At 38.5% G+C, this 26052-nt stretch overlaps 1 protein-coding gene across 1 annotated transcript in view; it reads left to right on the plus strand.

Annotated features, from left to right (window-relative positions):
• DDX10 (DEAD-box helicase 10) overlaps positions 1-26052 on the plus strand; it is a 177093-nt gene that overhangs the window by 137907 nt on the left and 13134 nt on the right. The window contains exon 17 of the mRNA XM_032220167.1: positions 21751-21875. Coding sequence (XP_032076058.1) covers positions 21751-21875 — 125 coding nt within the window. The remainder of the gene's footprint in view (positions 1-21750; positions 21876-26052) is intronic.

The following is a 26052-nucleotide window of genomic DNA, read 5'->3' on the forward strand; positions in this document are numbered from 1 at the left end:
GACCTTCAGACTTCATCTGGAAGTCTTTTAAGGATTTTTTTCTTTGAAGTTTCAATCTGGCAATATATCATTATTCAATGGAACATTTGTTTACGGTGGGAAATTGAATTTATCCCAAATCGATTTTAAAAGTCTCCTAAACCTTGTGAACCAGCTCACAAAAAGCATTGTTGAAACTTAATTTGAAAAGTACCACATTAAAGAGATGCAGCAGAATTTGGAGGTTCATTTCAATACACACATTCACACACACACACACACACACACACACACACGTACGTGTATATGTACATACACATATATAACACACACACACACACACACACATATAATACAGGAAGAAAAACTAAAAAAAACTATATTTGAGGTGCTCAGGACAATATCCTTTAAATGCATTCTAAATATTACTTTGCTTTTCCAAATACAATTCAATTATTCTTTTCCTTTGCATTTTAACAGATTAATAATTGCATTCCATTGGAAATATTTTTGGTGAATTTAGTTGTTATGGTAGGAACATAAAGAAAATTAAAATTATCAGACTTGCCTGTAGAAATAATCATCTCTATTAGGAATATAAGACAATAGTCTGTAAAGTATGAAAATGTTTTAAATGTTTAGTAAATAGGGTATCTTCAGATGGATAAAGATGATGATGATGATCTTATAATAGTTCAAAACACAAATGAATTCTATTTTAGTCTATAACATATTTCACCAGTTTCATGCTATCTAAAGTTTTTGTTCACTTTTTCTGATACAATGGTGAATATTTTTTTTCCTCTTAAGTGCTATCATTTTATGCTGCAGGATGGTGTTTTCATATTTAAGTAATTAAAAAGAGAGAGCTTCTTTTGGAATACTAAAACTAACATTTTGGGCTGAAGACTAAATTGAATCTGTTGGCTGACATGGTGGCTTCTCTACATGAAGAAGGACGATTGTTGTTTCTGGAGTTATTACCCATTCATGATGGGGCTATTTTCACACAAAGAAATCAAAGCATTATGGAGGGGGGAATCATCTAGTCATCCTTCCACAGTGTGCAGGGGAATCATCCTCAGGAGATTTTGTGAAACTGCTACCTTCCACAATCTCCATAGGACCCAGCACCATTATTGAACAGATTATTGCTTGGCAAGTTTCCATTGGAAATATTTTGTTGGTCCTGTATGCAAATCAAAGACTTGTGGGTTGTAGTTTTGTCTATGGAGATGCTCAATCATTCAGATCATGGTTGTCTTAAAGGTACTTTATTTTTCGGAGTATAAGATGTACCTCCCCCACCCTAAAAGAGGGTGAAAATTTGTGTGTGTCTTATACACTGAATGTAGCCCCACCTTTCTTCCCATCTTCCCCCACCCTTTGGCCTTTGCCTCTCAGCAATTTACCTCCTTGTAGCAAACGGGGGAAATGGGGCTTGCAGTGGCAATAGGCTATAGCATTTCTGCAGCCTGAAACAGCTGATGATTGGGAGGAGCCCTTAAACTGAAAATGAAACTTGCTTTTTGCTTCAGGAGGCAAATTGCTGGGAGGCAGAAGCAGATTCTTTTCCTTGTGCTAATCAGGCTGTTTGCTGCAAGAAGATAAGTCAATAACTATAAATGCCTATATAGAATGTTCAAATTATTAGACATGTTTTAAAAACTGCTTTATTATTGTTCTAGACAGCTTAACAAAATGAAGAAGCTTTTTAAAATAAACGCTTGATCTGAAGAGACCCAGGGCTATTGTATCTTCTTTTAAATAGCAGAGAATAACTATACTTCCAGAAAGCACATCAATTTTAACAGCATCTGTACAAGTATAGTCTGAAATGTACAAACAGTGTATATTGTCTGTATTGTTTGCTGTTTGTTGCAAGGAGGCAAATTGCTGGGAGGCAGAAGCAGATTCCCCCCCCCCCCCCCCCGTTTTCCTCCCCAAAAGCTTCTTATACTTCGGAGCGTCTCATACTCCGAAAAATACGGTACTTTTCCCAAAAAGCAACTGGACTTTCTTGATTTTTTTGCCTTTGAAAACATTTTGCTTTTCATTCAAGGAGCTCCTTCAGTTTATTCTCTTTTCCCCCTCTTCTGTTTACTTTTGTTACGTCTGGCAACAGATCATGTGGTAGGACAAAGAACCTTCTCCACCTCAGGCTTTCAGATTTTTTGTCTTAGCCCAGGGAAAGATATAGCCAAAAAGCATCACCGTGTTTGCTATTGCAATTCTGTATTGTTGTTCATAAAATATATCATACATAATCTTGCCTGATCATTAAGATCTAAAAATAAAATAAAGTGTGATTGAGTCATAAGGCTCCATTCATATTGAAATCCAAATGTTGGTTGCTTGCCAGGCATTGTTGCTACTTAGCTGATGACTACATTGTATGTGTTCTTTTAAACTATGCAGCAAAAACTGAGTCAGCCTAATTAAAAGGATTGTGAAAACGTGGAGTATTTAGCTTTGAAATTTGCTCTTGATGGAGGAAAAAAAATACAGATCATGTCACAAGTTACTTTACATTTAAGCATGTTGCAAGTTTGAGTTGAATTTTGAGGTATCGTCTGATGCCTATCTGAGGCAATAAGTTTCTTTTTCATCAGTACCATTTATGAAAGAATTATTCCAAAATAAATTAATCAGGTAATCATTTTTTTTATTTTCTTAAAAGGTTATAGTAGTTGTGTTGTCCTTGAAAATTGCAAAACTTACAGAGATCATATTTTTGGGAAGGATAGCTGACGTTTTATAACAGTTTCAAAGATTAGAGTTTCTTAGTATTTTCATCAGGCAATATATAGTATAGTCTTTATTATCATTGTACAAAATAAATACAATGAAATTGGTTGAGAATATGTTATGGTTAAGAATCAGAAAAGAAAATAAGTACGTAGCAATTCATATTGTTAGAAAACCTCCGTGAACACAAACTGGATCTGATCAGGAACCAGAATCATAGATAATGTAGATACCAGAATCATAGATAAGTAGCCAATAACCTCCCTGCTCAGTGCATAATCAAATTTAAAAGCATGTCTTTTTATAATTCATTCCCTACTGATGAACTGTCCTTACCACGAGGAAGTCTTTATTTGTAAGAGACATTTAAGACTGGTATTGTGGCTTTTATTGAGAAATTTAGGGCAGTGTTCAAGGGGCTCCATCCTCCTGTTTTTCCTACAACAACATTATTCTGAAGTAGGCTGAGAGATAGTGACTGCCCCAAAGTCATCCATTGAGTTTTTCTGGCTAAAAGTATATTTGAACCTGGATTTCAATGGTACCAGCTGACTATTTCACCATATACGGTCATTTTGCAAACCCATAACTTGCTGTTTCTGAAACACTTATTTTGTCCTTCAGCTTGAACTTACTACAACCTTGGACTGTTACATAGGATTGTTAAAAAGTCAGCATCTTTGAATCTGGGAGTAAGAATCTTAGTTTGCAAAATATTTCAGGGGTATAGCATCCTCTTCTCTGTGTAACGGTGGGGTCCCATTACAAATTTTAGATCATAGCATGACTGGCTGAAAACTGGAGGCGTATGCTAGCCCAGCATCTGACTTTTTTCAGATAAATTATGCTGTACTTTAAAGATTCAGTGCCCTAGACATTGGTATCTGAATATAGATATTTTTAACATTCATGTTTCACTGTGTTTTTAATTTAAATGAACTATTAATATATGTTGTAAGACCATGTGTATTATGCCGTATGCTAAATAAATAAATTTCAGGGAAGGAACCATCTGCTTGTGAATAGCTGGTCCCATAAGTTGAATCAAATAAATATAATTATATAATCAAATGCATATTCTTTAGTCAAACAGATATTTCTCCTTAGGTCAAGGAGAGAAGCAACCTAGAACTAAGGACAAATTTCCTAACAGTGTGAACAATTAACCAGTGGCTTGGCTTCAGAAGTTCTGCTTGCTCCATTGTTGGAGGCTTTTAAGAAGAGTTTGAACAGCCACTTGTGTGAAATGGTATAAGTTCTCCTGCTTGATCAGGGGATTGGATTAGAAGACCTCCAAGGGCTCTTTGTTATTCTGTTAAATTCCATCTTTATTAGGCAGGCAAATAAACATTTTCACTGTATCAAGATACAGTTAGCAAAAGGATCAGAAATGTCTTCTCTTTATCCTATTTAATCACTTATTTAATGTAATTGGATACAAACACACATCCAATTGCTAGGATTCTCTAACTAACTCCTTTTCTTTTCAATAAACCTAAATAAACTCTATCTATGATAACCTAGCTTTAATGGTTGTTGAATGTTTGTTAGAGACTTCGTACAATGGTGCGATGGAAGTTAATGTTGACTGATTCTAGATTCTCTAGATCAGTGGTGGGTTCCAGCCTGGTACAGCCATACCGGTAGTAGCTGGGAGCAGCTGACAGCGTACTGGTATGGTGGCTCATTTGACCCACCCGCCCACCCACATTCTATACCGGTTTTTAAAGCAACCAGCTAATTGCGCATGTGTGCACAGCGTGTGGCATCTGCGTGAGCTCCAACAAGCAGCTGGGTGTTGCAGGGGCAGTGGAGTGCACATGCATGCACAGCACGTGTGCATGAAAGGACATGCGGCCCTGTGAGCACCGTACCAGTAGCGATGGGGAAAGGAACCCACTGCTGCTCTAGATGTCAGAATAAAGCATTTTATGTGACTGGCAAAATAGTAGAAGGAAGGAAGGAAGGAAGGAAGGAAGGAAGGAAGGAAGGAAGGAAGGAAGGAAGGAAGGAAGGAAGGAAGGAAGGAAGGAAGGAAGGAAGGAAGGAAGGAAGGAAGGAAGGAAGGAAAGAAAGAAATGATTATAAGCACTTGGCTTTACTAAGATTCTCGCTATTACTGGCAAAGGTGTTTCTACTGTATGTGAGATATATAATTCCCTACAGTAAAAAACAGAAATAAGTGGAGTGTGAAACCACTACTAATGCTTCTCTTCCCTTCCGTTTCTGTCCTTCTCCTGCTCCATTGCCTTTCTTTGCCCTCCGTCTTTTCTCAGCCCAACAGACTGCCTAAAAAATGACAAACTGCTCTTGTCAAAGCCTGAATATACTGGAGTTGCCTCATTTAGCCCCGAGGCCCAGGTTTTGTTCACCATTGTTAGACTGAGAAAACACAGCGAGCTCTTACGAGATACAAAATGTGGGGCCTGTACATTTCCGCCAGGGGTTTATAGAGGAAAGAGAGTGAGTTTATTGCTTTATCCCTTTTTCTCTTCAGCAAAAATACTTGGTCCCGGATATCTTGGGAGCTTTCTGCCCAGAAAATAGGATAAAGCTTGCCATGAATAAATCGTAACTTAAAAGTTTAAAGCAAAATTCAGGGAATTTTCTTGCAGATTGTCAATTAGGATTAACTGAGGTTTATGCACACCTTTCTTATAATGCTGAATTAATTTAATACAAAAAAGAATTTGGGACAGACATACCAATGGGAAAGCCTCCGTTCCACTTATTCATTCATTTACAACATGTATTTTATGATATTTGATCATGGGAATTCAAGGTGGTAGTCTGTTAATTGTCTCCTAATGTCCTTGGAAAGTTGGACCATAAGAAAGGCTGAGCGCCAAAGAATGGAGGCCTTTGAACTCTGGTGCTGGAGAAGACTCCTGCGAGTCCCTTGGACTGAAAGGCGGTCAAACCACTCAGTCGTAGAGTAGATCAACCCGTACTGCTCTTTAGAAGGCCAGATCCTGAAGATGAAACTTTGGTTACCTAATGAGAAGGAAGGACTCACTGGAGAAGAGCCTAATGCTGGGAATGTTTGAGGGCAAAAAAAGAATGGAATGACAGAGAATGAGGTGGCTGGATGAAGTCACTGAAGCAGTAGGTGTGAGATTAAATGGATTCCAGGGGATGGTAGAGGACAGGAAGGCTGGAGGAACATTGTCCATGTGGTTGTGATGGGTCGGACATGACTTCACAACTAACAATAACAATGTCCTTTGAGCCATACTATTTTTAAAAAATGGTTGCCTAATGTTCCTTAGATTTGATCCCTGGGCTTAAAATGTTAGGGTTTTCAAAGATAATTTTTGTAAATTACATTTTTCTTGATATAGCAAATTTAATCCTTAAATTGTAGTTGGGTTTGTTGCATCCTTGCAGAAACTGAAAACTAATTCTCAAATATACATAGCTCGCAGTAGATTAATATTTTGCAGGTGAGGCTGTACTATCTCACCCTAAGGGCTCTGCTTTCATGCTGAATAATTATTTTCATGCTGATTAATTATTTGAAATTGGAACAATTGTTCCATATGAAAGTGGCAATAAATGGTTGCTTCGATGCTTAAAAACTACCATCTGAGTGTTGCATCTAGCATTACAATGCAATTAAACAAAATTGTAAGTTGCAGCAAGATTACTTTGCTCAGGGATATGCTTGGCTGCTTTCCCAGAAGTTATATTTGACATAACTCTACAGGGACCTTTTCCCTCCGTTGTTATATTATAAAGTCTAACTGTGCAAAACAAAAATCTTAAAATTTCAAACCACAATTATCTCTGCAAATCTTTTCTCCCTATTTTATATGTAAGAGAGATTTCTGTAGACTATTAGTTTAGTGATCTTTATAGAAGAACCATGGACCGCACAATTTGTATACTATTTTTTTTTGTGCCAATTATATAAGATTTGTGCTGTGCAAATTTGTATATATTGCCAGGAGCCTTCGTTCAAGGACAGTAGTAATGACTTTAGATCACTGTTTTTCAAACTTTTCCTGAGGATTCTGAAAGTTGAAGTCTTCACATCTTACAGTTGCAAAGTTTGAAAATACTGCTGTAGATACGTTACATTAAGAGTAATTACACTAAGACGAAAACTTACATTTTCCTTTTGCTTTTCAGTATGTCCACTATAGCTGGACATGGAGTATTGAGGCTCAAAATTGTCAGGCAGTAAAGTAAGATAATATTTAACATTGAGCTAGTATAATGCTGCTTCTTTCCATGCCATGCATGTAATTAAGGGGACGGGGTTTTGCTCATGTGGTCATGCCTTCCATCTTGTCTTTTTTTGACACGATGCTCCTAGAAAAAGCAAAGAAATACACGGTCAAAAACAATTTATGTGTAGGAGAGATATTAAAACCAGAGAGCATATAAGTAAACAAATAGACTTAAGAAGTACCTGCCCAAAGCAGAGCATGGAAGGACCATGTCAGCCTCTGCTTTGCTGCTGCTTCGGCTGCCATGAAACGGGGAGGGAGGGCATGGTATTTGGGAGGGGTTACTAATTGTGCTGGAGGAAGATTCTGGAGTTCTGCTGCCTGTCGGACTACGCATGCGGAGGAGGTTCCCGCCAAGGCTAACGGCACCGACATTCCATCTTGGTGATGCCTTTCGAAGTTATCTCACACCTGACACTTAGGAGAATTATGATTGGACTGTAACTGGGATGCCAAGGGGTGGGGAATGGGTTATTTTATATATCAATCACTTTTGCGCCTAAATAATCAGTCTTCGCTTTGCTACTCTTCTAATCATTTATAATTAGTAAAAGTACACTTGATTTCTACCTATGGAGTCTCGTGGTCTTCTTTCCTAATTACTCAATGAAGAGGTGCTGACAGACGAATATCCTTCTCCTCTTGAAAGATATTTCACTATTGATGTGCTATTCCTGAGTGACCCCAAATTGCTTATTATCTGTGTGTTTTCAGGAGGTGGATTGTTCCTGAGGGTATTGCAACTTATGGATAAATTATACATTTGTGAGAAGTTTTTTTCAAATACCTTAGTCCCAGATTAATGTTAAACCAAAAGTTCTGATAAAAACCATTTGATTACCTGTTTGTATGTGATTGAATCAAATCTAGTTAGTGCTAATATAAAAATTATCCAGCTCTATTGCTAAGGGGACACGGTGGCTCAGGCTAAGATGCTGAGCTTGTTCGTCAGAAAGGTTGGCAGTTCGGCAGTTCGAATCCCTAGCACCGCGTAATGGAGTAAGCTCCTGTTACTTGTCCCAGCTTCGAAAGCATGTAAAAATGCAAGTAGAAAAACAGGAACCACCTTTGGTGGAAAGGGAACAGCGTTCCGTGCTCCTTTGGTATTTAGTCATGCCGGCCACATGACCACGGAAACATCTTCAGACAGCGGTGGCCCTTTGGCTTTGAAACGGATATGAGCACTGCCCCCTAGAGTCGGGAACAACTAGTACATATGTGTGAGGGGAACCTTTACCTTTATTGCATTCTATAAATTGTATATACTATAGATGCATGTTGGCCTTTTAAGCCCATTTATCAAAATCAATGAGTTTGAGATGTCTCCTTTTAAAATTTCTAATCTAGAGTAGCTATAGGACTTGGGTATCCCTAGAATTCCTTCCATCTGTCCAGGAAGATCTATAAGAGTTCCACTATTGAGGAAATACCATCTGTAAGCATCACATAGTTAAAATGGCTCCCTTGCTTTGGAACAGCCCACTTCTGGATATTCACACCATTGCCTCCTTGTTATATGTTAGAAAAATTAACTTAATTTTTAATTAATTTTCAGTTAAAAAACAACTTAATTTTTCTTTTAACAAGGCAGATTGAATTATGTTACCCTTGAATATTGACTTATTAATTTTTGTTGTTGAATGTTTGTCTTTAGTCTATATATCTTCTGTGCTGCTCAGAGTCTTTGCAAATGAGGCTTTATTTACTTATTCATTAAATAATAAATAAATAAATTATTCTGTCTCTTTTGGGGCAAGGTGCTCTATTATAAATTAATTATAATCTTTGGTACTGTGTTTCCCCCCAAAATAAGACTGGGTCTTATATTAATTTTTGCTCCAAAAGATACATTAGGGATTATTTTCTGGTTAGGTCTTATTTTCAGGAAAATATGGTACTAAATGCATCCATCTGGCTGACAATTTTAACTGGTGCTTATTTTGGGGGTAGGGCTTATATTACAAGCATCCTGAAAATCATGCTTCATTTTCTGGTTAGGTCTTATTTTCAGGGAAACGATAATAATTGTATTGCATGTCCATGTTCTAAAAAAATGGCAAAATAGGGCTGTTTAAAATGGACCAGAAATGCCTTTCAGGAGAAGCTGGACTATGCAATGTTTGCTAATGATATGCTGTTATTACAGTAATAGTGGTGATAAAATATTCTTTTTTATACCTGATTTTATCCACGTCTTTTAAAAAATGGCAACTTGGAATTTTATGGCAGTGCTGGTTAGTTTTGGTTTTTAGTCATAGAATCACAGAATACATAAATACATGAATATATTATTGTCCTATATAGATCTTTGCATCTGTTGATTCAACAGAACATACAAGTAGAATAAAAAAATGTATGTGTAATATGTATACATTTGCGAAATCATTTCCCATATATTAAATTATACTTTAATAGCATATTTGATAGTTATTATCACTATTTTTTCATAAGAGTTGGTGTAGCATACATGATGGTAATTTAATTTACTGCAACTATTTTTGGTTTCCTGAGTGCTTAAAAACATTATTTAAAATAGATTAAGTAAAAAAAGTAATTACGTTTATTCTTAAGTATTCCATTTTGAATAATTCAGATTGTAATATCACAGCTTGGAAATACCTTCTTTAAATTATTTTCTCAACTTTATTGCAGGCATTAGAATTACTAAATTACTAAAATACAAGTGGAATTCTTTCAGGGCTTTATTATTATTTTTAACCCTGAATTCAAGCCTTATTTATGCTTACTAGCTGTCCCTAAAATGCAGAGAAGCTATTCCATTTCAATTCTCAATTATTTCCAAAAGGTACAGTCTGCAATTCAGAAACATTGGCACCCAATAAAATATTCTTTGACAAAAGGAAATTGGTTTTGCTCTTTCATATGCAAACAAATGCAAGGTTGAAAATGGCTGGGGGAATAGAAAGGAATCAGAATAATTGGGCAGAATGATTATCTGGGAAAAAGAGCAATGCAGATTTTTGAAATATAAATGTAGCACATTTTAATATGTTAGAAAAAGACAAGGCTGAAAAATAATTCAGATCATTTGTGCAGATCTGTTTCTTTATGAAGTTCGCTAAAATATGGAGGTCAGCAACTCAATCCCACTGATGCTTTGGGGTCCATGATGCCACAAGATGGCACTTAAGAATCTCTTATTTTTAAAACCAATATTAAAAAAACCACTACTAATCTTAGAAAGTATGGGAAATTATCTAGAGGGCATGTATTTTTTTAATTTATTTTTTATTTTAAAAAAGTATATAGCCACTTCTTGCTTGCTTTGCTTGTTTACTATTCTTCCTTTATTTTATAAATAACTCAAAGTGATGAACATATCCAATACCTCTTCCTTTTGTTCCCCTCCCCAACAACAACCCTGTGAGGTGGGTTAACTAACCTAAGAGAGACTGACTAGCCCAATGTCACCCAGCTGGCTTTCATGGTTAAGGTGAGACATGAACTCAAAGTTTTTTTTGTTTTCTAGTCTATTGTCACTGGACCAAACTGGTCCATTATTATCAATCTTTCGGCAGCTCCCAATTAACAACTAAAACAATATGAATAATAAATCAACATAGTGCCATAACAGAATGACAGAATTGGAAGGGACGTTGGAGATCATCTAATCCAACCCCCAGCTCAGGTAGGAAACCCTATGCCATTTCAGACAAATGGTTGTCTAAACTCTTCTTAAAAACTTCCAGTGTTAGAGCATTCACAACTTCTGAAGGCAAGCTGTTCCACTGATTAATTGTTCTAACTGTCAGGAAATTTCTCCTTAGTTCTAGGTTCTTTCTCTCCTTGATTAGTTGTCATCCATTTCTTCTTGTCCTGCCCTCAGCTGCTTTGGAGAATAGCTTGACTTCCTCTTCTTTGTGGCAACCCCTAAGATATTGGAACACTGCTATCATGTCTCCCCTAGTCCTTCTTTTCATTAAACATATTACATCTATTAAAATCAGAAAAGTTAAAAACCTGGCACCACTTTCTCTGTTCAGTTCCAGATTTGATTAAGCCATCCAAGAAACTGTTTGAAAGCCTCCTATGAGGGGGATCTAACAATATTATTTTATCTCTTAAAAGCTCAAAGATTCAGAAGTTTTCACATTGATTCTCCTATCTTTTAATTTCTGTCAAATGGTCCTATCTGCTCTCACTGTCAACTGAGAAAAAAACCTACCCTTCTTTGTATCTTTCAGCCTTTTAGAAATGTATAGTATTATATCTCTCCTAGGACTTCTCTTTTGCTATCTAAACATGTTGAACTCCTTCAACCATTCCAGACAGGACCTAACTAACGCTTAGATTACAATTCAGTTATCTGTAAGGTTTATTCTTCTGAATTTTGTCCTGAATTTCCAAGATTACAAAATATACTTATGTGTGTGTGTGTGCGTGTGTATGCATGCTTGAGAGAAGCATGTTGGAAGATATCCAAATTTTGTGAATTGATCTTTTCACAAGCATGCTTAATAACAAACTTTCATGAAATTTTAAAGAGAAATTGAAAGATAAATATAGACAGCTCAGCAGTTCGATTCTCACCAGGCTCAAGGTGGACTCAGCCTTCCATCTTTCCGAGGAGGGTAAAATGAGGACCAAAATTGCTGGGGGCAATATGCTGACTCTGTAAACCCCTTTAGAGAGGGCTGCAAATCACTGTGAAGCGGTATATAAGTCTAAGTGCTATTGCTATTATGGAACCCATTTTCTCCTGCCTACTCACCTTAACTCGCCTCCCATATCTCGGTTTAAATTGTACGTCAAACTATTCCTTGCATCTGACGAAATGAGCTGCAACTCATCCTGATGCACTTTAATAAAATTTGCTAGTTAAAAAAATGTATTGCCAGACACCTGATTTTATGGGATTTCAGCGATCCATCCCTTGCTTCTAAGGTATTCAGACATTGTATTGTATTTTAGAATAAATAGGATCTGAATGGATATTTACTATTCCACCCACTAGAACTTTTAGAAGCAAGCCAGGCTTCTCCTGTTGTAAATATTTGGAATGTTTGCCATTATTGGAAGAACAAGTTTTGTACTTGTTTTAACATTTGCTGACTTTATATAGTTTGATAACTTTTTCGTGATCGTTTCAACCCACACTCGAGAAAGCCATCTGTCATTTAGTTCCATTTTTGGCATCTTGTTTTATGACAACCCTGCTGCACCTACCCACACATACCTTTCTCATGCATGTGCCTGAGATGAAATGAACACACTGCAGTTAAACTGTGAATAGTCCCCAACTGACTTTGTCTTGTGAAAATTAAACCTCTGACACTTGCATTAAATTCCTCTATTTTCATCTGTTACTGAAACTCTACACCGGTGTTTTTCAGCCGTGGCAATTTTATATATGTGGACCTCAACTCCTGAAATTCCCCAGTTAGTAACAAAACTAGATATTGGAGGTAGACCTTTATTTTAATTTTGCTCTGCTATAGCTGCTTTTTAGTTGTATTATTTATTTGATTTGTATGACTTAACAGATATTTTTAAAAAGTCTAAGACTACTGTATTTTTTGGAGTATAAGACGCAGCTTTTTCCCTCAAAAAAGAGGGTGAAAATCGGGGTGCGTCTTATACACTGAATACAGCATTTTTGGCTTCCCACCCCCCCACCCTTTGCAAAAATGGCTGTGCACAGCCTATAGGAAGCGTCCAGAGTGCTCCTGGGGCTGGGGAGGGCAAAAATGAGTGAAAAGTGGGACATTTTTTGCTCATTTTTGTCCCCCCCCCCAGCTCCCAGGAGCACTCTACAAGCCTCCTAAAGGCTATACATGCCCTTTCTTTGGACAAAAAATGTGCTGGTTTTTGCAAAAAAAAATGGACCGTTTTTGGGAGGTCTGCAAAGTGCAAAAACTTTTTTTTTATTTGCCTCTTCAAAATCTTGGTGCATCTTATACTCTGGTGTGTCTTATATTCCGAAAAATACAGTAATTGATTGACTATGTGCCACCAAGTCATTGTCAACTCTTGGCGACTGCATAGATTTTTCCCAGAAAATGTTAAAACATACATTTAAACAGCGGTGTGATCCACTTACCTTCCCTATCGGTTTGCAAATGTGAGCACCCACTTGCTTCACTCGCACACACTGTGTCTGTGCATGCGCAAAATGTTGAGCATTACGTCGGGGCGGGTGGCTGGAGCTGCTGATGCTACCAATTTTCTCGAACTGGAAAGAACCGGTTGAATACCACTTCTGCATTTAAATTAATATTAAAACTGAGTAGCAAAAGTGTTCTGGAAGAGAGGCCTCTTTAAAAACACTGAGGAAGGTTTTGTGAAATGCATCTTCTGTAATGAGTAATCGTTTTTGGCTTTTCTTAAATCTCCTTTTCTCTTTTTTTAGAAGAGAAATGGTGTTTCACTGAGCAGAAATGCTTGGCAATAAGGGGACATTCTTAAGTAGAATAGTAAATTTATTGCAGGGATTATACTGATGATAAAGCAATTTTTAATTAATCCTATTGGTTGTGATGGTGTAAAGAAAAATTGATTTATGAGATATCAAGAGTGTAAGATATATGGCAGCGTTCACCAAAGGTGATGAATCTTATTTCATCCCATGTTATTTGGTGTCAATGTTAAATGGGGAATTCTGCAGCTTCTGTCCAGAAGGGAAGAATGGGTATGAGACAGTCAGCGCAAGAAATTATGCCTGGAAATGTCAAGGATTCTGTTGGAGCCACTAGCGTTTCATCTGCAGAGGAAGTGAGTTGTGTGACCCGTGTCATGATGTCATTGTGGTTCTAATTAACCCTTATATTGCTTAATATTCCCTAAGATCAGCCTATCCAACAGTAGCAGAAATCTGGAACAGATTAGTTTGTATTCTTTTCTATTCTCCTCCCCCCCTCCAATAGTTGTTTCTTTCCCTTCTGTGAGACAAGATAATGTTGTTGATCAGGGGTGTCAAACTTGCAGGCTGCAAGTCGGATGCATCATGCACTAGCCACCCCCATGCCCGGTTTAGAAGGGGGGAAAAGTCACGATACGTCACGTGATGACTCCATGACACGTTTAACACCTCTGTTGTTGATGGATATTAGCAAGGAGAGCATCTGAGCAATAAAACAGTCTTAGTTCAGATGACATTATTCCCACTAAATTAATTTACGATATTTCAGCTGTAAATACTGAATCCAGAGCACTATCAGGTGCAGTCTCAGCTGGTCCTTGGTCACTCTTTTTTTTTCTTCATTATTTCCAAATGCAATCCTCCTGGAGATAAGAAACCTTATTTTCTATTTTTATGAAAGCTACACGCAAGTCATCAATCACCAAATGTATTTCATTTTGCTTACCATAAATTAAGTTACACTCTTTGCACCGTATAAGGATTTGTCAGGTGTTCCTGAAATAAAAAGACAAATGAATCAGCAGCTTGGTGCCATAATCTATTTGTAGATGAAAAAAATGGCATTTTGTAAACCATAGCACAATCTGGAGAAAGAGCTTTAATATCTGCATGAAAAGAAAGGAGTTTGACCTTTAATGTGAGTATGGGCTTCACATTTTGTTACCACTGGTTCGCCCCACACCCGCCTGCTTGCTTCGCATGCACTCCTTCCACGCATGCTCCCAGCCTTCGGTGCATGCACTTTGTTAATGCGTGTGCCTTCCGCACATGCACCTGGCCTCAAAAACATACCTAAATAGGACGGCATAGAGCTGGGGTGGGTGGACAGGCCCACCCACGATTTCTACTACCAGTTCAGGCGAACCGATCGGAACTGGCTGAATACCACCTCTGGGTCACATCTTATAAGATGGTTTCATGATGCTGTTCCAGTTTCCCTAAGAATTGTATATTTGAGCGGATCCTTCAAAAAATAAGACACATCTCATTTAGTGACTGCTTCTTTTAGTGATCACTTGCATTTACAAAAGTGATGAAAAAAATAACTTGATAACCAGTCCACATCTACAACCTTTGCAGGTTCTTAAAGTGAAAGAAAGCTGAAGTAGAACTATAAAGTGTAGTTGCAGCTTCACTAGTGGTGGGTTGCAGGAGGTATACCCCGGTACGGGCGTACTGGAGCCTGCCCGCCTGAGCACCTTACCTGTCCTTTAAGCCTTTGGCGCTTCCGCACATGTGCATGGCATGTATAGCACTTGTGTGATGCTCCGCCGAGCAGCTGGAGCATTGCGGAGGCTTGCGGAAGCGTCACAGGCAAGTATGATGCATGCGTGTGCGCCGTGCACATCCATGTGGGTGACGCTGGGGCCGTTCTGTCCAGTTGGGATGGAATCTGGAACCCACCACTGAGCTTCACGTAGTGGCCACTTTGCTTAACAATTGAAGTTTTGATCCCAATTATGATTGCTAAACTAGGACTACCTTGTTATGGCAAGATTCAGGTGATATATCTTTCCTATAGCAGCATACGCTGTTCTGGAATCAGTGTAATATAATTGTTAATGTAGTGGCATTATGGTAAGATGTGATATGATAGTCAGCCTTGGAAACTCAATGGATAATTGAGCCAGCTACTCTCTTGGCATAGCCTTCATCATTAGGTTATTATTATGAGTGGTCGCTAGGTGTACATCTCAAGGTCTAGGAAGAAAGGTGGGACATTAATTATAATTTCTTCCTTGAACTTCCTATTCCTTATTATACAAACTCAAACTATTTTCAAAGAGGCAAAAATAATTTTCCTTTGTCTTGGTAATATTACAGCATCACCAAGTTTTCCTTGGCAATCTTATGGAAGACTGATTGTGGTCCCCAGCTAATCATAACAATGTACACAAAAACAACTGCCAATTCTTTAGCTGATGTTGGCCTTCTTATTCAGGTATTTGAAGAGACCGCCTTCTGCCGATTACCTCCCTAAATCGACCAATCAGATCGCACAGACTGGGCCTCCTCCGAATTCCATCTGCCAGTCAATGTCGACTGGCGACCACACGGAGGAGGGCCTTTTCTGTTGCTGCCCCGACCCTATGGAACGAGCTCCCCATGGAGATCCGCACCCTCACCACGATCCAGACCTTCCGCGCAGCCCTCAAGATCTGGCTCTCCCAACAGGCCTGGGGATAGGCTTCCAATTACCCGCCCGAGTGTTTGATTGCTGAATGAAAGTTGTGTTTTATTATTTTTCTTTTGTTCACAAAGTGTTTTGTTTTGACCTTGCACTTCCCCTCCCCTGTGGTTGTAAGCCGCCCTGAGTCCCCTCAGGGAAAAGGGCGGCATATAAATCCCAATAAAACCAAACCAAAACCAAACCAATTTGTAGTGACCTGTCAGGCACAGGAAACCAGGAGCCAGGATAGAGTTCAAAAGCATTGTGAGCTTATTCCATAAACAATAATTTGATCTACTAATGGCCAAATTGGTGGCAGAACGGACTTCAAGTGGGACTGGACAACTCTTTGGAACTCCAGACTAATGAGGCATTTGACCCTGTCCTCAGGCTCAGCTTGGTCCTCTCCTACAGATCTTCTTCATCCAGATTCTTTATTATTATTATTTTTGGTTGCACAGTCAGCCACATGTTCAGACTAGATTTGGCATTTTTATCTACTAGCTGATAACCCGGCATTGCCCGGGTATTTATTTATAGTGGGAAAATGTCCGGATCAAACGTAATTTCTAATGTTGGATATTTCCCCTTACCAGAGGGAGCCATAACAACTCCACTGCGCTGTACAGTGGAAGGCAATATGGCCCAACAGGCTGTATCTTAACAGAACACACACCCCGAGAGTGTTAGGGATGTCTTACCCCCACAGTATTTTTCTCCAGAGATTAAGTCATCTGTGACTTACGTTTGGTTGAAATTGCTGAAGGCGTTCCAGAATTATGGTGGAACACACAAACAAACACACACACACACACACACATCAGGTCTGATAAATTTATTATTTCCAGATATCAAGGAAGTCCTTTAGTCATGTTGTTATACTCATGACTGGTATAACAACATATTTAGTCTACTTCTTCAGCTAAGACCTGTCTGATACGATTGGACCTGTGATTTTGTGATTTTTTTTCTTGCTTTTTATCTTCAATTCGTGCATGGAGATGCAATGGAGATGCAAGGTATTGCAATGTCAATGAACCATACTTTTTTTCTTTTCAACTATTGTTATGTCAGGTGTGTTGTGGGCCAAGTGCCTGTCAGTCTGAATTCTGAAGTCCCACAAGAGCTTGACTTTCTCATTCTCTAAAACCTTCTGAACCTGATGTTCCCAGTGGTTTTTGCTGTACTCAAATCCAAACTTTTGGCACAATTTCCAATGAATGATCTCAGCAACGCGGTCATGGCGTTGTAGGTAGTCAGTTTGTGAAATTTTGCTGCACCCACTGATCAAGTGGTCGACTGTCTCGTCCTTCTCAGTACAGAGCCGACATTTGCTGTTGGTGGTAAAACGTTGAATTTTTGCCTTTATGCAGTTTGTGGCTAAGGCTTGTTCTTGAGCTGCCAAAATAAAGCCTTCTGTTTCTTTTTTCAGTGCTCCTGATCTTAACCAGTTCCAAGTTAGCTTTTGTTAGCTTTCAATTCCAACTGCATACCAATGTCTTGGCTAAATTCTTTTGTGCTTTCAATTAATAAATTCAGTTCAGCTTTTGTTTTACCAAACAGCTTCAAATCATCCATGTACACCAAGTACAAAATTTTCAGTCCTTTCTTTGCAAGTTCGTATCCACAGTTCATCTTCTTCAAAATGATTGTCAGTGATAGCATTGAGAGTATAAAAAGTAGGGGTGAAAGGGAATCGCCCTGGAAAATGCCTTGTTTAATTTCAACTTCACCCAGTACTTCTTCATTAGCTATAAGCATTGTTTTCCAGAGGTTCATTGAAGTTTCCATGAATTTTTGTATGTTGCTGCTGATGCCAAAGATTTTCAGGCATTTCTTGATTCAGCTATGGGGAACTGAATCAAATGCTTTCTTATAGTCTATCCAAGCCATGAACAGGTTGGTTCGTCTTTTCTTTGAATTCTTTAGGATTAGTTTGTCAATCAGCAGTTGGTCCTTTGTTCCTCTTGAATTTTTGCAGCATCCTTTCTGTTCTACAGGAAGCAAGTTATTTCTTTCCAAGTATCCATAAATTTGGTTTGCAATGATACCAGTAAGGAGCTTGTATGTTGTTGGCAAACAGATGATTGGCCTATAGTTTCCTGGATCCTTTCCTTTTTCTTTATCTTTTTGGATCAAAAACGTCCTTCCAGTTGTCATCCATTCATCATTTTCAGGTGTTTTTAAGATCTGGTTCATTTGGGCTGCCAATCTTTTGTGCACACTTGTAAGTGCCTTTAACCAGAAGCCATGTAACTCATCTGGTCCAGGGGCACTCCAGTTCTTCACTTTTCTTGACTGTCTTTGCACCATTTCTTTTGTTATTTTCACATCTTCCATTTTATGCACTTTAATAGAATCCTCAATCTGTTTGATCCATTTTGCATTTCTGTTGTGCTTCTTGTTGTTTTCCCACAAATTCTTCCAGAATTTCAGAGCTTTCTCTTCATGAGGCTTTTCATTTGTTGTTACTCCATTTTCACTTTCTAAGCTCTTATAAAACTGGTGCTGATTTGCTCTGAACTGTGAGTTTTCCTTGAGTTGAGTTACTCAGTTTTCATATCTTTTAATCTTTTCAGCAACGGCAACAACCCTCTGCTTCAGCTCTTCAATTACTATCGCAATTTCTTTATTCTCCAAATCGTATCTTGCTTCCAGGCTGCTTTTGACCTGCTTGTTCTTTAGCTGACCTTGCCTTAGGTTCTTCAAGTTGCTCAAGTCTCCATGAAATTTTTTGATCTTCAATTCCAACCAACTTTTCCATTTAGGCTTCCTCTTCTTGTCTCTTTGGTTCTTTTGTATTTTCAAACCCAATTCTTTGGTGGTTATGGAGGCTGCTGCATACATCAGCTGGTCTGTTTCAGCTAATGAAGTGGCTGGTTAGTTGTTGTTGTTGTTGTTATTATTATTATTATCACAATTGTATCACAGCAGCCAGTTGTTTCACCAGATTTGGTATTGATTACTAGTCGGGCCCCACCCAGGGGCCTAGGATGTCGTAACATATTTTCATAATATGCGTGCGGATCCAAGCAGTGCGGCTTTTTGCATTTTACTGATGGTGATTTTGTCAATTTTTAACTGTTTTAAATGTAATTCCAGTGCTTTGGAATAATAATAATAATAATAATAATAATAATAATAATAATAATAATAATAATAATAATAATTCTCTTCATCATCGCAATGATCCCACTATCAGTAATCTTAAAAAAAATGAAATTAGGCTACCAAACAGCCAAAAAAGCTGAAAAAATTTTGCATTTACTATATATGGATGATTTGAAACTCTATGGAAAGTCAGAAATAGAAATCCAATCATTGACAAATACAGTCCGAGTATTCAGCACCGATATTTCAATGCAGTTTGGCATGGAAAAATGTGCCACTGTATCCATAAAAAGGGGCAAAATCACTGCATCTGAGGGAATTGAAATGCCCAATGGCCAACTAATTAAATGCAAAGAAAATGAAGCCTACAAATACTTAGGCATTCTGCAGTTGGATAACATCAAGCATGGAGAAGTAAAAACTATTGTCAGACGAGAGTACACCAACAGAGTTAGGAAAATTTTGAAATCTAAATTGAATGGTGGAAATACAATCAAGGCCATAAATACCTGGGCAATACCAGTTATAAGATACACAGCTGGCATAGTTAACTGGACACAAACTGATTTGGACCTTTTGGACCGAAAAACCAGGAAACTAATGACAATGCACTACAGTTTACATCCACGTGGTGATACTGATAGACTATACCTGCCCCGAAAATCAGGTGGCAGAGGATTATTACAAGTGAAGCAAACAGTTGAAGAAGAAAAACATGCACTGGCTGATTATTTAAAAGAAAGTCAAGAACATCTATTAATCGAAGTAAAGAACAAAAATCTACTGAAGGCCCAACAGACAAAACAAGAATACAGAAAAGATGTGATAAAATCAAGAATGGAGAGTTGGCAGAACAAAGCACTGCATGGTCAATTTCTGGAAAAAATAAAAGATAAAGTGGACAGGGAACAAACTTGGTTATGGTTAAAAACAGGTACATTAAAGAAAGAAACAGAGTCACTAATCCTGGCTGCGCAAGAACAAGCTATCCGCACAAATGCCATTAAGGCCAAAATCGAAAAATCCTCTGATGATGCCAAATGCAGACTTTGCAAAGAAGCTGACGAAACTGTTGATCACATTCTCAGCTGCTGTAAAAAAAATCGCGCAGACTGATTATAAATTGCGGCACAATTCAGTAGCACAAATGATCCATTGGAATTTGTGCAAAAATTATAATATTAAAACAGCAACAAACTGGTGGGAACATCAGCCTGAAAAAGTCACAGAAAATCAGATGGTCAAGATCTTGTGGGATTTCCGTATACAAACGGACAAAATACTGGCGCATAATACACCAGACATCACACTGGTTGAGAAAAATAAGGTCACAATCATAGACATCGCAATACCAGGTGATAGCAGGGTCGCCGAGAAGGAACATGAAAAAATCGCAAGATACCAGGACTTAAAAATCGAAATTCAACGACTATGGCACAAACCAGCAGTGGTAATTCCAATGGTAATTGGCACACTGGGTGCTATTCCAAAAGCACTGGAATTACATTTAAAACAGTTAAAAATTGACAAAATCAAAAAGTCAAATGCAAAAAGCCGCACTGCTTGGATCTGCACGCATATTACGAAAATATGTTACGACGTCCTAGGCCCCTGGGTGGGGCCCGACTAGTAACCAATGCCAAATCCGGCGAAACAACTGGCCGCTGTGATACAATTGTACAATAATAATAATAATAATAATAATAATAATAATAATAATAATAATAATAATGCAACTACCTTAGATCCCTCTAAAACAGTTACTATTTTCTTCTTCATATTCTTAAATGTTTTTTTTTTCAGTATTAAAAGAGGATTAAAAAATAGTGGTGTAGACAAAGTTATAGAAAAATTCCATGCTGTTACATAGCCGGTTTCTTCTTGTGCTCATTTCCCTAGCAGATAATTGCTGAATTGTTTGATCACAGAAATCTACTTTTAAGGGTTATTTTGTGAAACAGGATTGGTGTAAAAGCATAATATATGTGTAATATAAAACAATATAGCCACATTAAGTGTGTGTTTAATGCGGAAGTCAAAAAATATCATTTTCTTTTCTCTTACAAGAGAAAATCTATAATCTCTTTATGTCTGTTCCCATGTTGTATTCAATCTTCCTGAAGTCTCTTTGTATTGCCTTTTTACATGTATTTCTGGTGCAGGCGTGCTGATTAAAGGCAAACATACAAACACATGATTCAAGTTTTTGCTTCCAATTTACACAGAGGAGTCCCCTCCCCTCCTGTTTTCTACTGGCATTATACCCTGAAGTGTGACTATAATAGTAATGCTGTGAGACCTTTCACTATGGCACATCACTATGCTCTGGTGTGTGCATGGGACATCTGTCCGCAACTCTTAAGCCAAATGTACCTTTTCCTAGGACCAGACAGCAACTGTGGTTAGCAATTGCACGGTCTCCGAAAAAAATGCAGCTGTGTGGTGAAATCGCAGATCCTTACATGCATAGCTGTGGTGGTACGAGAGAAAGAATATAAGGGCAGTTTCTTAAGAACTTGATTAGATTCTTTCCTATGTGTACCTCAAAAGATATTGAATGGATTTTTCTTGGAACTGACTGAGGTATTAATAATGCATGAAGTTATCTAATTCTGCAAATCTTTTTGTAGATTGAAGAGGACACTGTAGCTTTTCTGGATCACAGTGACAGCGACGAGGACTTTGATCCAAGTACACTTCCAGATCCAGATGGATTCAAAGATGACGAACAAGAAATTCTTCCAAAAAGCCACAGGTATTTTGCTACATTGACATTTTAATTTACTTTCCTTCTTTGTGTGTCTCTGTGTGCGTTTGTCTTCTTCTCTAGCTTACCAGATTCTAAACCATCAGTCAAACTTACCTTCATTCTGCTGCAGTTAGATCAACCAGTTACCTTAGAACTGTGATGGCAAACCAGTGGTGAGTTCCGGATTCCGTTCCAACAGGTACGGTTGGAATGGCCCGGCGTCACCCACAGGAACGCGCGTGGCATGTGTGCACACATGTGTGCCGTGCGCATGCATCATACTTGCCTGATACAGGTAACGAGGACGGGCCGCCGGTGGGCCCTCCAGAGCACCGTACCAGAACGGTACCCAGTGCTCCCGGCAAGCACCGTTACTCCTGTACCGGGGTGTACCGCCTGCAACCCACCACTGACCTGTACAGGCATTGCCATAGCAGGATAACATCCCCTTCCCTTTTGCTTCCCTTATTTTGTTGTGACCTCTTTTGGGACCCCTGGAAACACGTGACAAAGAAATTCCAGGACTTCCTATGTGGATTAAGAAAAGCAATGCATGCCCAACTTTTATAAAAAAAGATTTGTGGATTAGTTATACTTTCTGAATTTTTCACTGCCCCACAGTTATCCCCTGGGTCTGCCAGGGGATGGCCAAAGGTGTCCACTCACCCGATTTGTTTACACTTGCTTTGAATATAGTGAAGTAAGTTAAATGTATGGGTTTTTAAAGAAAATATTTAATTATTACCATATTTTTCAGAGTATAAGATTCACCTTTCCCCCCCAAAAAAGAGGGTGAAAATCTGTGATCTTTATTCTATCCCTATGTTTATGCAGCCTAGATCTATGTTGGCTTTTTTGGCAGCTGCTGCACACTCCTGCCTCATGTTTAAATGATCCTGCTTAAATGGTTGTCCACTAGGACTCCAAGATCCCTCTCACAGTTACTATTATTGAGGAAGGTACCACCTATACTGTACCTGTGCATTTCATTTTTGTTGCCTAAATGTAGAACCTTACTCTTTTCACCATTGAATTTCATTTTATTAGATAGTGCCAATGTTCAAGTTTGCCAAGATCCTTCTGTATCTTTAGCCTATCTTCTAGAGTGTTGGCTATTCCTGCCAGCTTGGTGTCATCTGCAAATTTTATGAGTTCCCCATTTATTCCCTCATCCAAATCATTGATGAAGATGTTGAAGAGTACTGGGCCCAAAACAGAGCCTTGGGGTACTCCACTGCATACTTCCCTCCATGAAGATGCAGTTCCATTGAGGACTACACGTTGAGTGCGGTTGGTTAGCCAGTTACAAATCATCTGGTGGTGATGCTGTCTAACCCACATTCTTCTACTTTATCTAAGAGTAGGTTATGGTCTACTTTATCAAATGCCTTACTGAAGTCCAAGTATCAATGGCATTCCTCTGGTCCACTAATTTTGTCACATTATCAAAGAATGCAATACGATTAGTCTGGCACGATCTGTTTTTGACAAACCCTGTTTTGTTGGCTTTTGGCTATTACTTTGTTTGCTTCTAGGTGTTCGCTAATTCATTGCTTGATTATTTTTTCCAGAATCTTTCCTAGTATTGAGGTCAGGCTGATAGGTCTGTAGTTTCCTGGATCTGTTTTTTTCCCTTTTTTGAAGATGGGAACCACATCAGCTCTTTTCCAGTCCTCTGGTAGTTCCCCAGTGCTCCAAGATCTCTGAAAGATATAGTTCAGTGGTTCTGAGATCTCGCCTGCCAGTTTCTTCAGGACCCTGGGTGTAATCCATCCGGTCCTGGTGATTTGAACTCATCTAGGGTAGACAGGTGCTCACTTACCATTTTCTTCCCTATTTCAATTTGTGTTCCTAATCTGATTTTTGTGGTGCTATTTTTGATAGGTTGGACTGTTTTATCCCTTTGTGTAAAGACAGATGCACAACATGAGTTAAATAGTTCTACTTTCTCCCTGTTGCTTGTCACCTTCTTGCCACTTTCTCCCAGCAATGGACCAATTGTTTCCTTAACTTTTTTCTTGTTTTTAACATGTTAGAAGAAGCTTTTTTTGTTATTTTGTACTTTTGTGGCAAGCCTTTCTTCATTGTGAGCCTTAGCTTTCCTCACTTCATCTTTACATGCTCAGGCTATTTGCTGATATTCTGCCTTAGTTATGTCCCCCTCTTTCCACTTTTTATACTTATCTTTTTTGTATTTCAATTTGTCAGAGAGTTCTTTATGCAGCCATGCTGGTTTCTTTTGGGAGCTGTTACTTTTCTTCTTCATTGGTATTGTGCTAGTCTGGGCTTTTGTAATCTCATTTTTCAAAATTTCCCAAGCTCCTTGAGTTGTTTTCCTTGAGGATTCTCATCCATGGAATTTTTCCCAAGCTCTCTCTACGTTTATTGAAATTAGCTCTCTTAAAGTCCAAGACTCTAGTTTCACTTTGTTCTACTACTTATGTTTGCATAATGTTGAATTCCAATATTGCATGGTCACTTGCCCCCAGGGTTCCTGTGGCTTCAACACCTTCTATCATTTCCTCTCTGTTAGTGAGAATTAAGTCCAATATGGCTGATCCCATTGTTCCCTTCTCTACCTTTTGGGAAACAAAGTTGTCTGCTAAGTTTGTTAGGAACCTGTTGGATCTTCCACTGGTGCAGAGTTTGTTTCCCAGTTTATGTCAGGGTAGTTAAAATCCCTCACTATTATTGTGGTGTGCTTCCTACATACCTTAGTTAGCTGACTAGCAAAAAGTTCATCTACTTCCTCTGCTTGGTTGGGTGGCCTATAGTATAGATCTATGGCAATGTCATTTCCTCTCCAACCTTTAATATCTTAGTTTACACATGATTAACAAGACAATCTTTAAAAAAGTAACGGTTCCATTTGCTTACCGTATATACTCGAGTATAGGCCGACCCGAATATAAGCCGAGGCACCTAATTTTACCACAAAAAAACTGGAAAAGTTATTGACTCGAGTATAAGCCTAGGGTGGGAAATGCAGCAGCTACCGGTAAATTTCAAAAATAAAAATAGATACCAATAATGTTTTTGAATATTTATTTCAAAGAAAAACAGTAAACTAGCGGTGTATTCAATGAAATACTTCACTCACCTCATGATGCTGATGTCCCGCTGTGATGATGATGTCCCATGCAGCCGCGGGAGCGATGTCCCACCTCCTATGACACACGGCACAGTGATTCCTATCATTGGATCACTGTACCAGAGGAGGTGGGACATCGCTATGTGGCTGCTTGCCATAACAAGGAGGAGGTGGGACATTGTTGCAGAGCGGCAGGAGGGGGAGGAAGGGGAATCGTAAGACAGCCCTGCATTACATTAGAACGTGAGGAGGGGGGATGGTGCGGTGCGCGCTGCGCGGCAAACTGACACAGAGGGAGGGGAAACTCACAGGGGCACTGGGCCATTCACGAGTGTCACCCAGCGGCATGGCCCTGCCCCTTTTTCTCCTCCATTTCGGGCAAATTTTTCACTGACTCGAGTATAAGCCGAGGCGGCTTTTTTCAGCCCAAAAAGTGGGCTGAAAAACTAGGCTTATACTCGAGTATATACAGTATATCTTTAATGACAATCTTTAATGTTAGTGAAAAAGTAAATAAAAAATACAAATACAAACCAAGAAAAAGCAGAAACAATTTTTTTTTTCTTTAGGATATTTGTAATGAAAGGAAGAAAATTCAACTTTGTACTAATGATGTTGAGGAAAGGTTGACACTTTCATCTTGGTTAGAGGAAGCTTTAGAAAAAGTCTTTTCAACCACAGGTGGCAGATTTTTTTCCTTATCTCATCCCTTAAGGAATGAAAGATATGTATAATCCACTATTTTATATCTGCTATTTAACAAATCACCTTTAAGCCACATCCCTCCACAAGCTTAGTGAAATGAATTTTTCATGTATCTGGTGTCATTCATTGTATCGCTTGTTTAAGGCAATCATAATGTTAAATAAGAAGGCGGGGAGAGGCAGTGGGGACAGTAGCAGCAGAGCTAAATATTCATCAGGCAACTTAAATTGAATTTTTAATATCTCTAGTACCTCAACTGTGTTGAAAAGGAATGTCGATTTGGAAGAAAGCTCTGATCAGTCTTTTCATTACTTCAATTAATCTCTTACATACTTGGCTGTTCTTCTTAGTTCTCACTTCTAAATGGAATATGCAGTTCAGCGGTTT

This window comes from Thamnophis elegans, chromosome 6, assembly GCF_009769535.1.
Source record: "Thamnophis elegans isolate rThaEle1 chromosome 6, rThaEle1.pri, whole genome shotgun sequence".
NCBI classification, from domain to species: domain Eukaryota; kingdom Metazoa; phylum Chordata; class Lepidosauria; order Squamata; family Colubridae; genus Thamnophis; species Thamnophis elegans.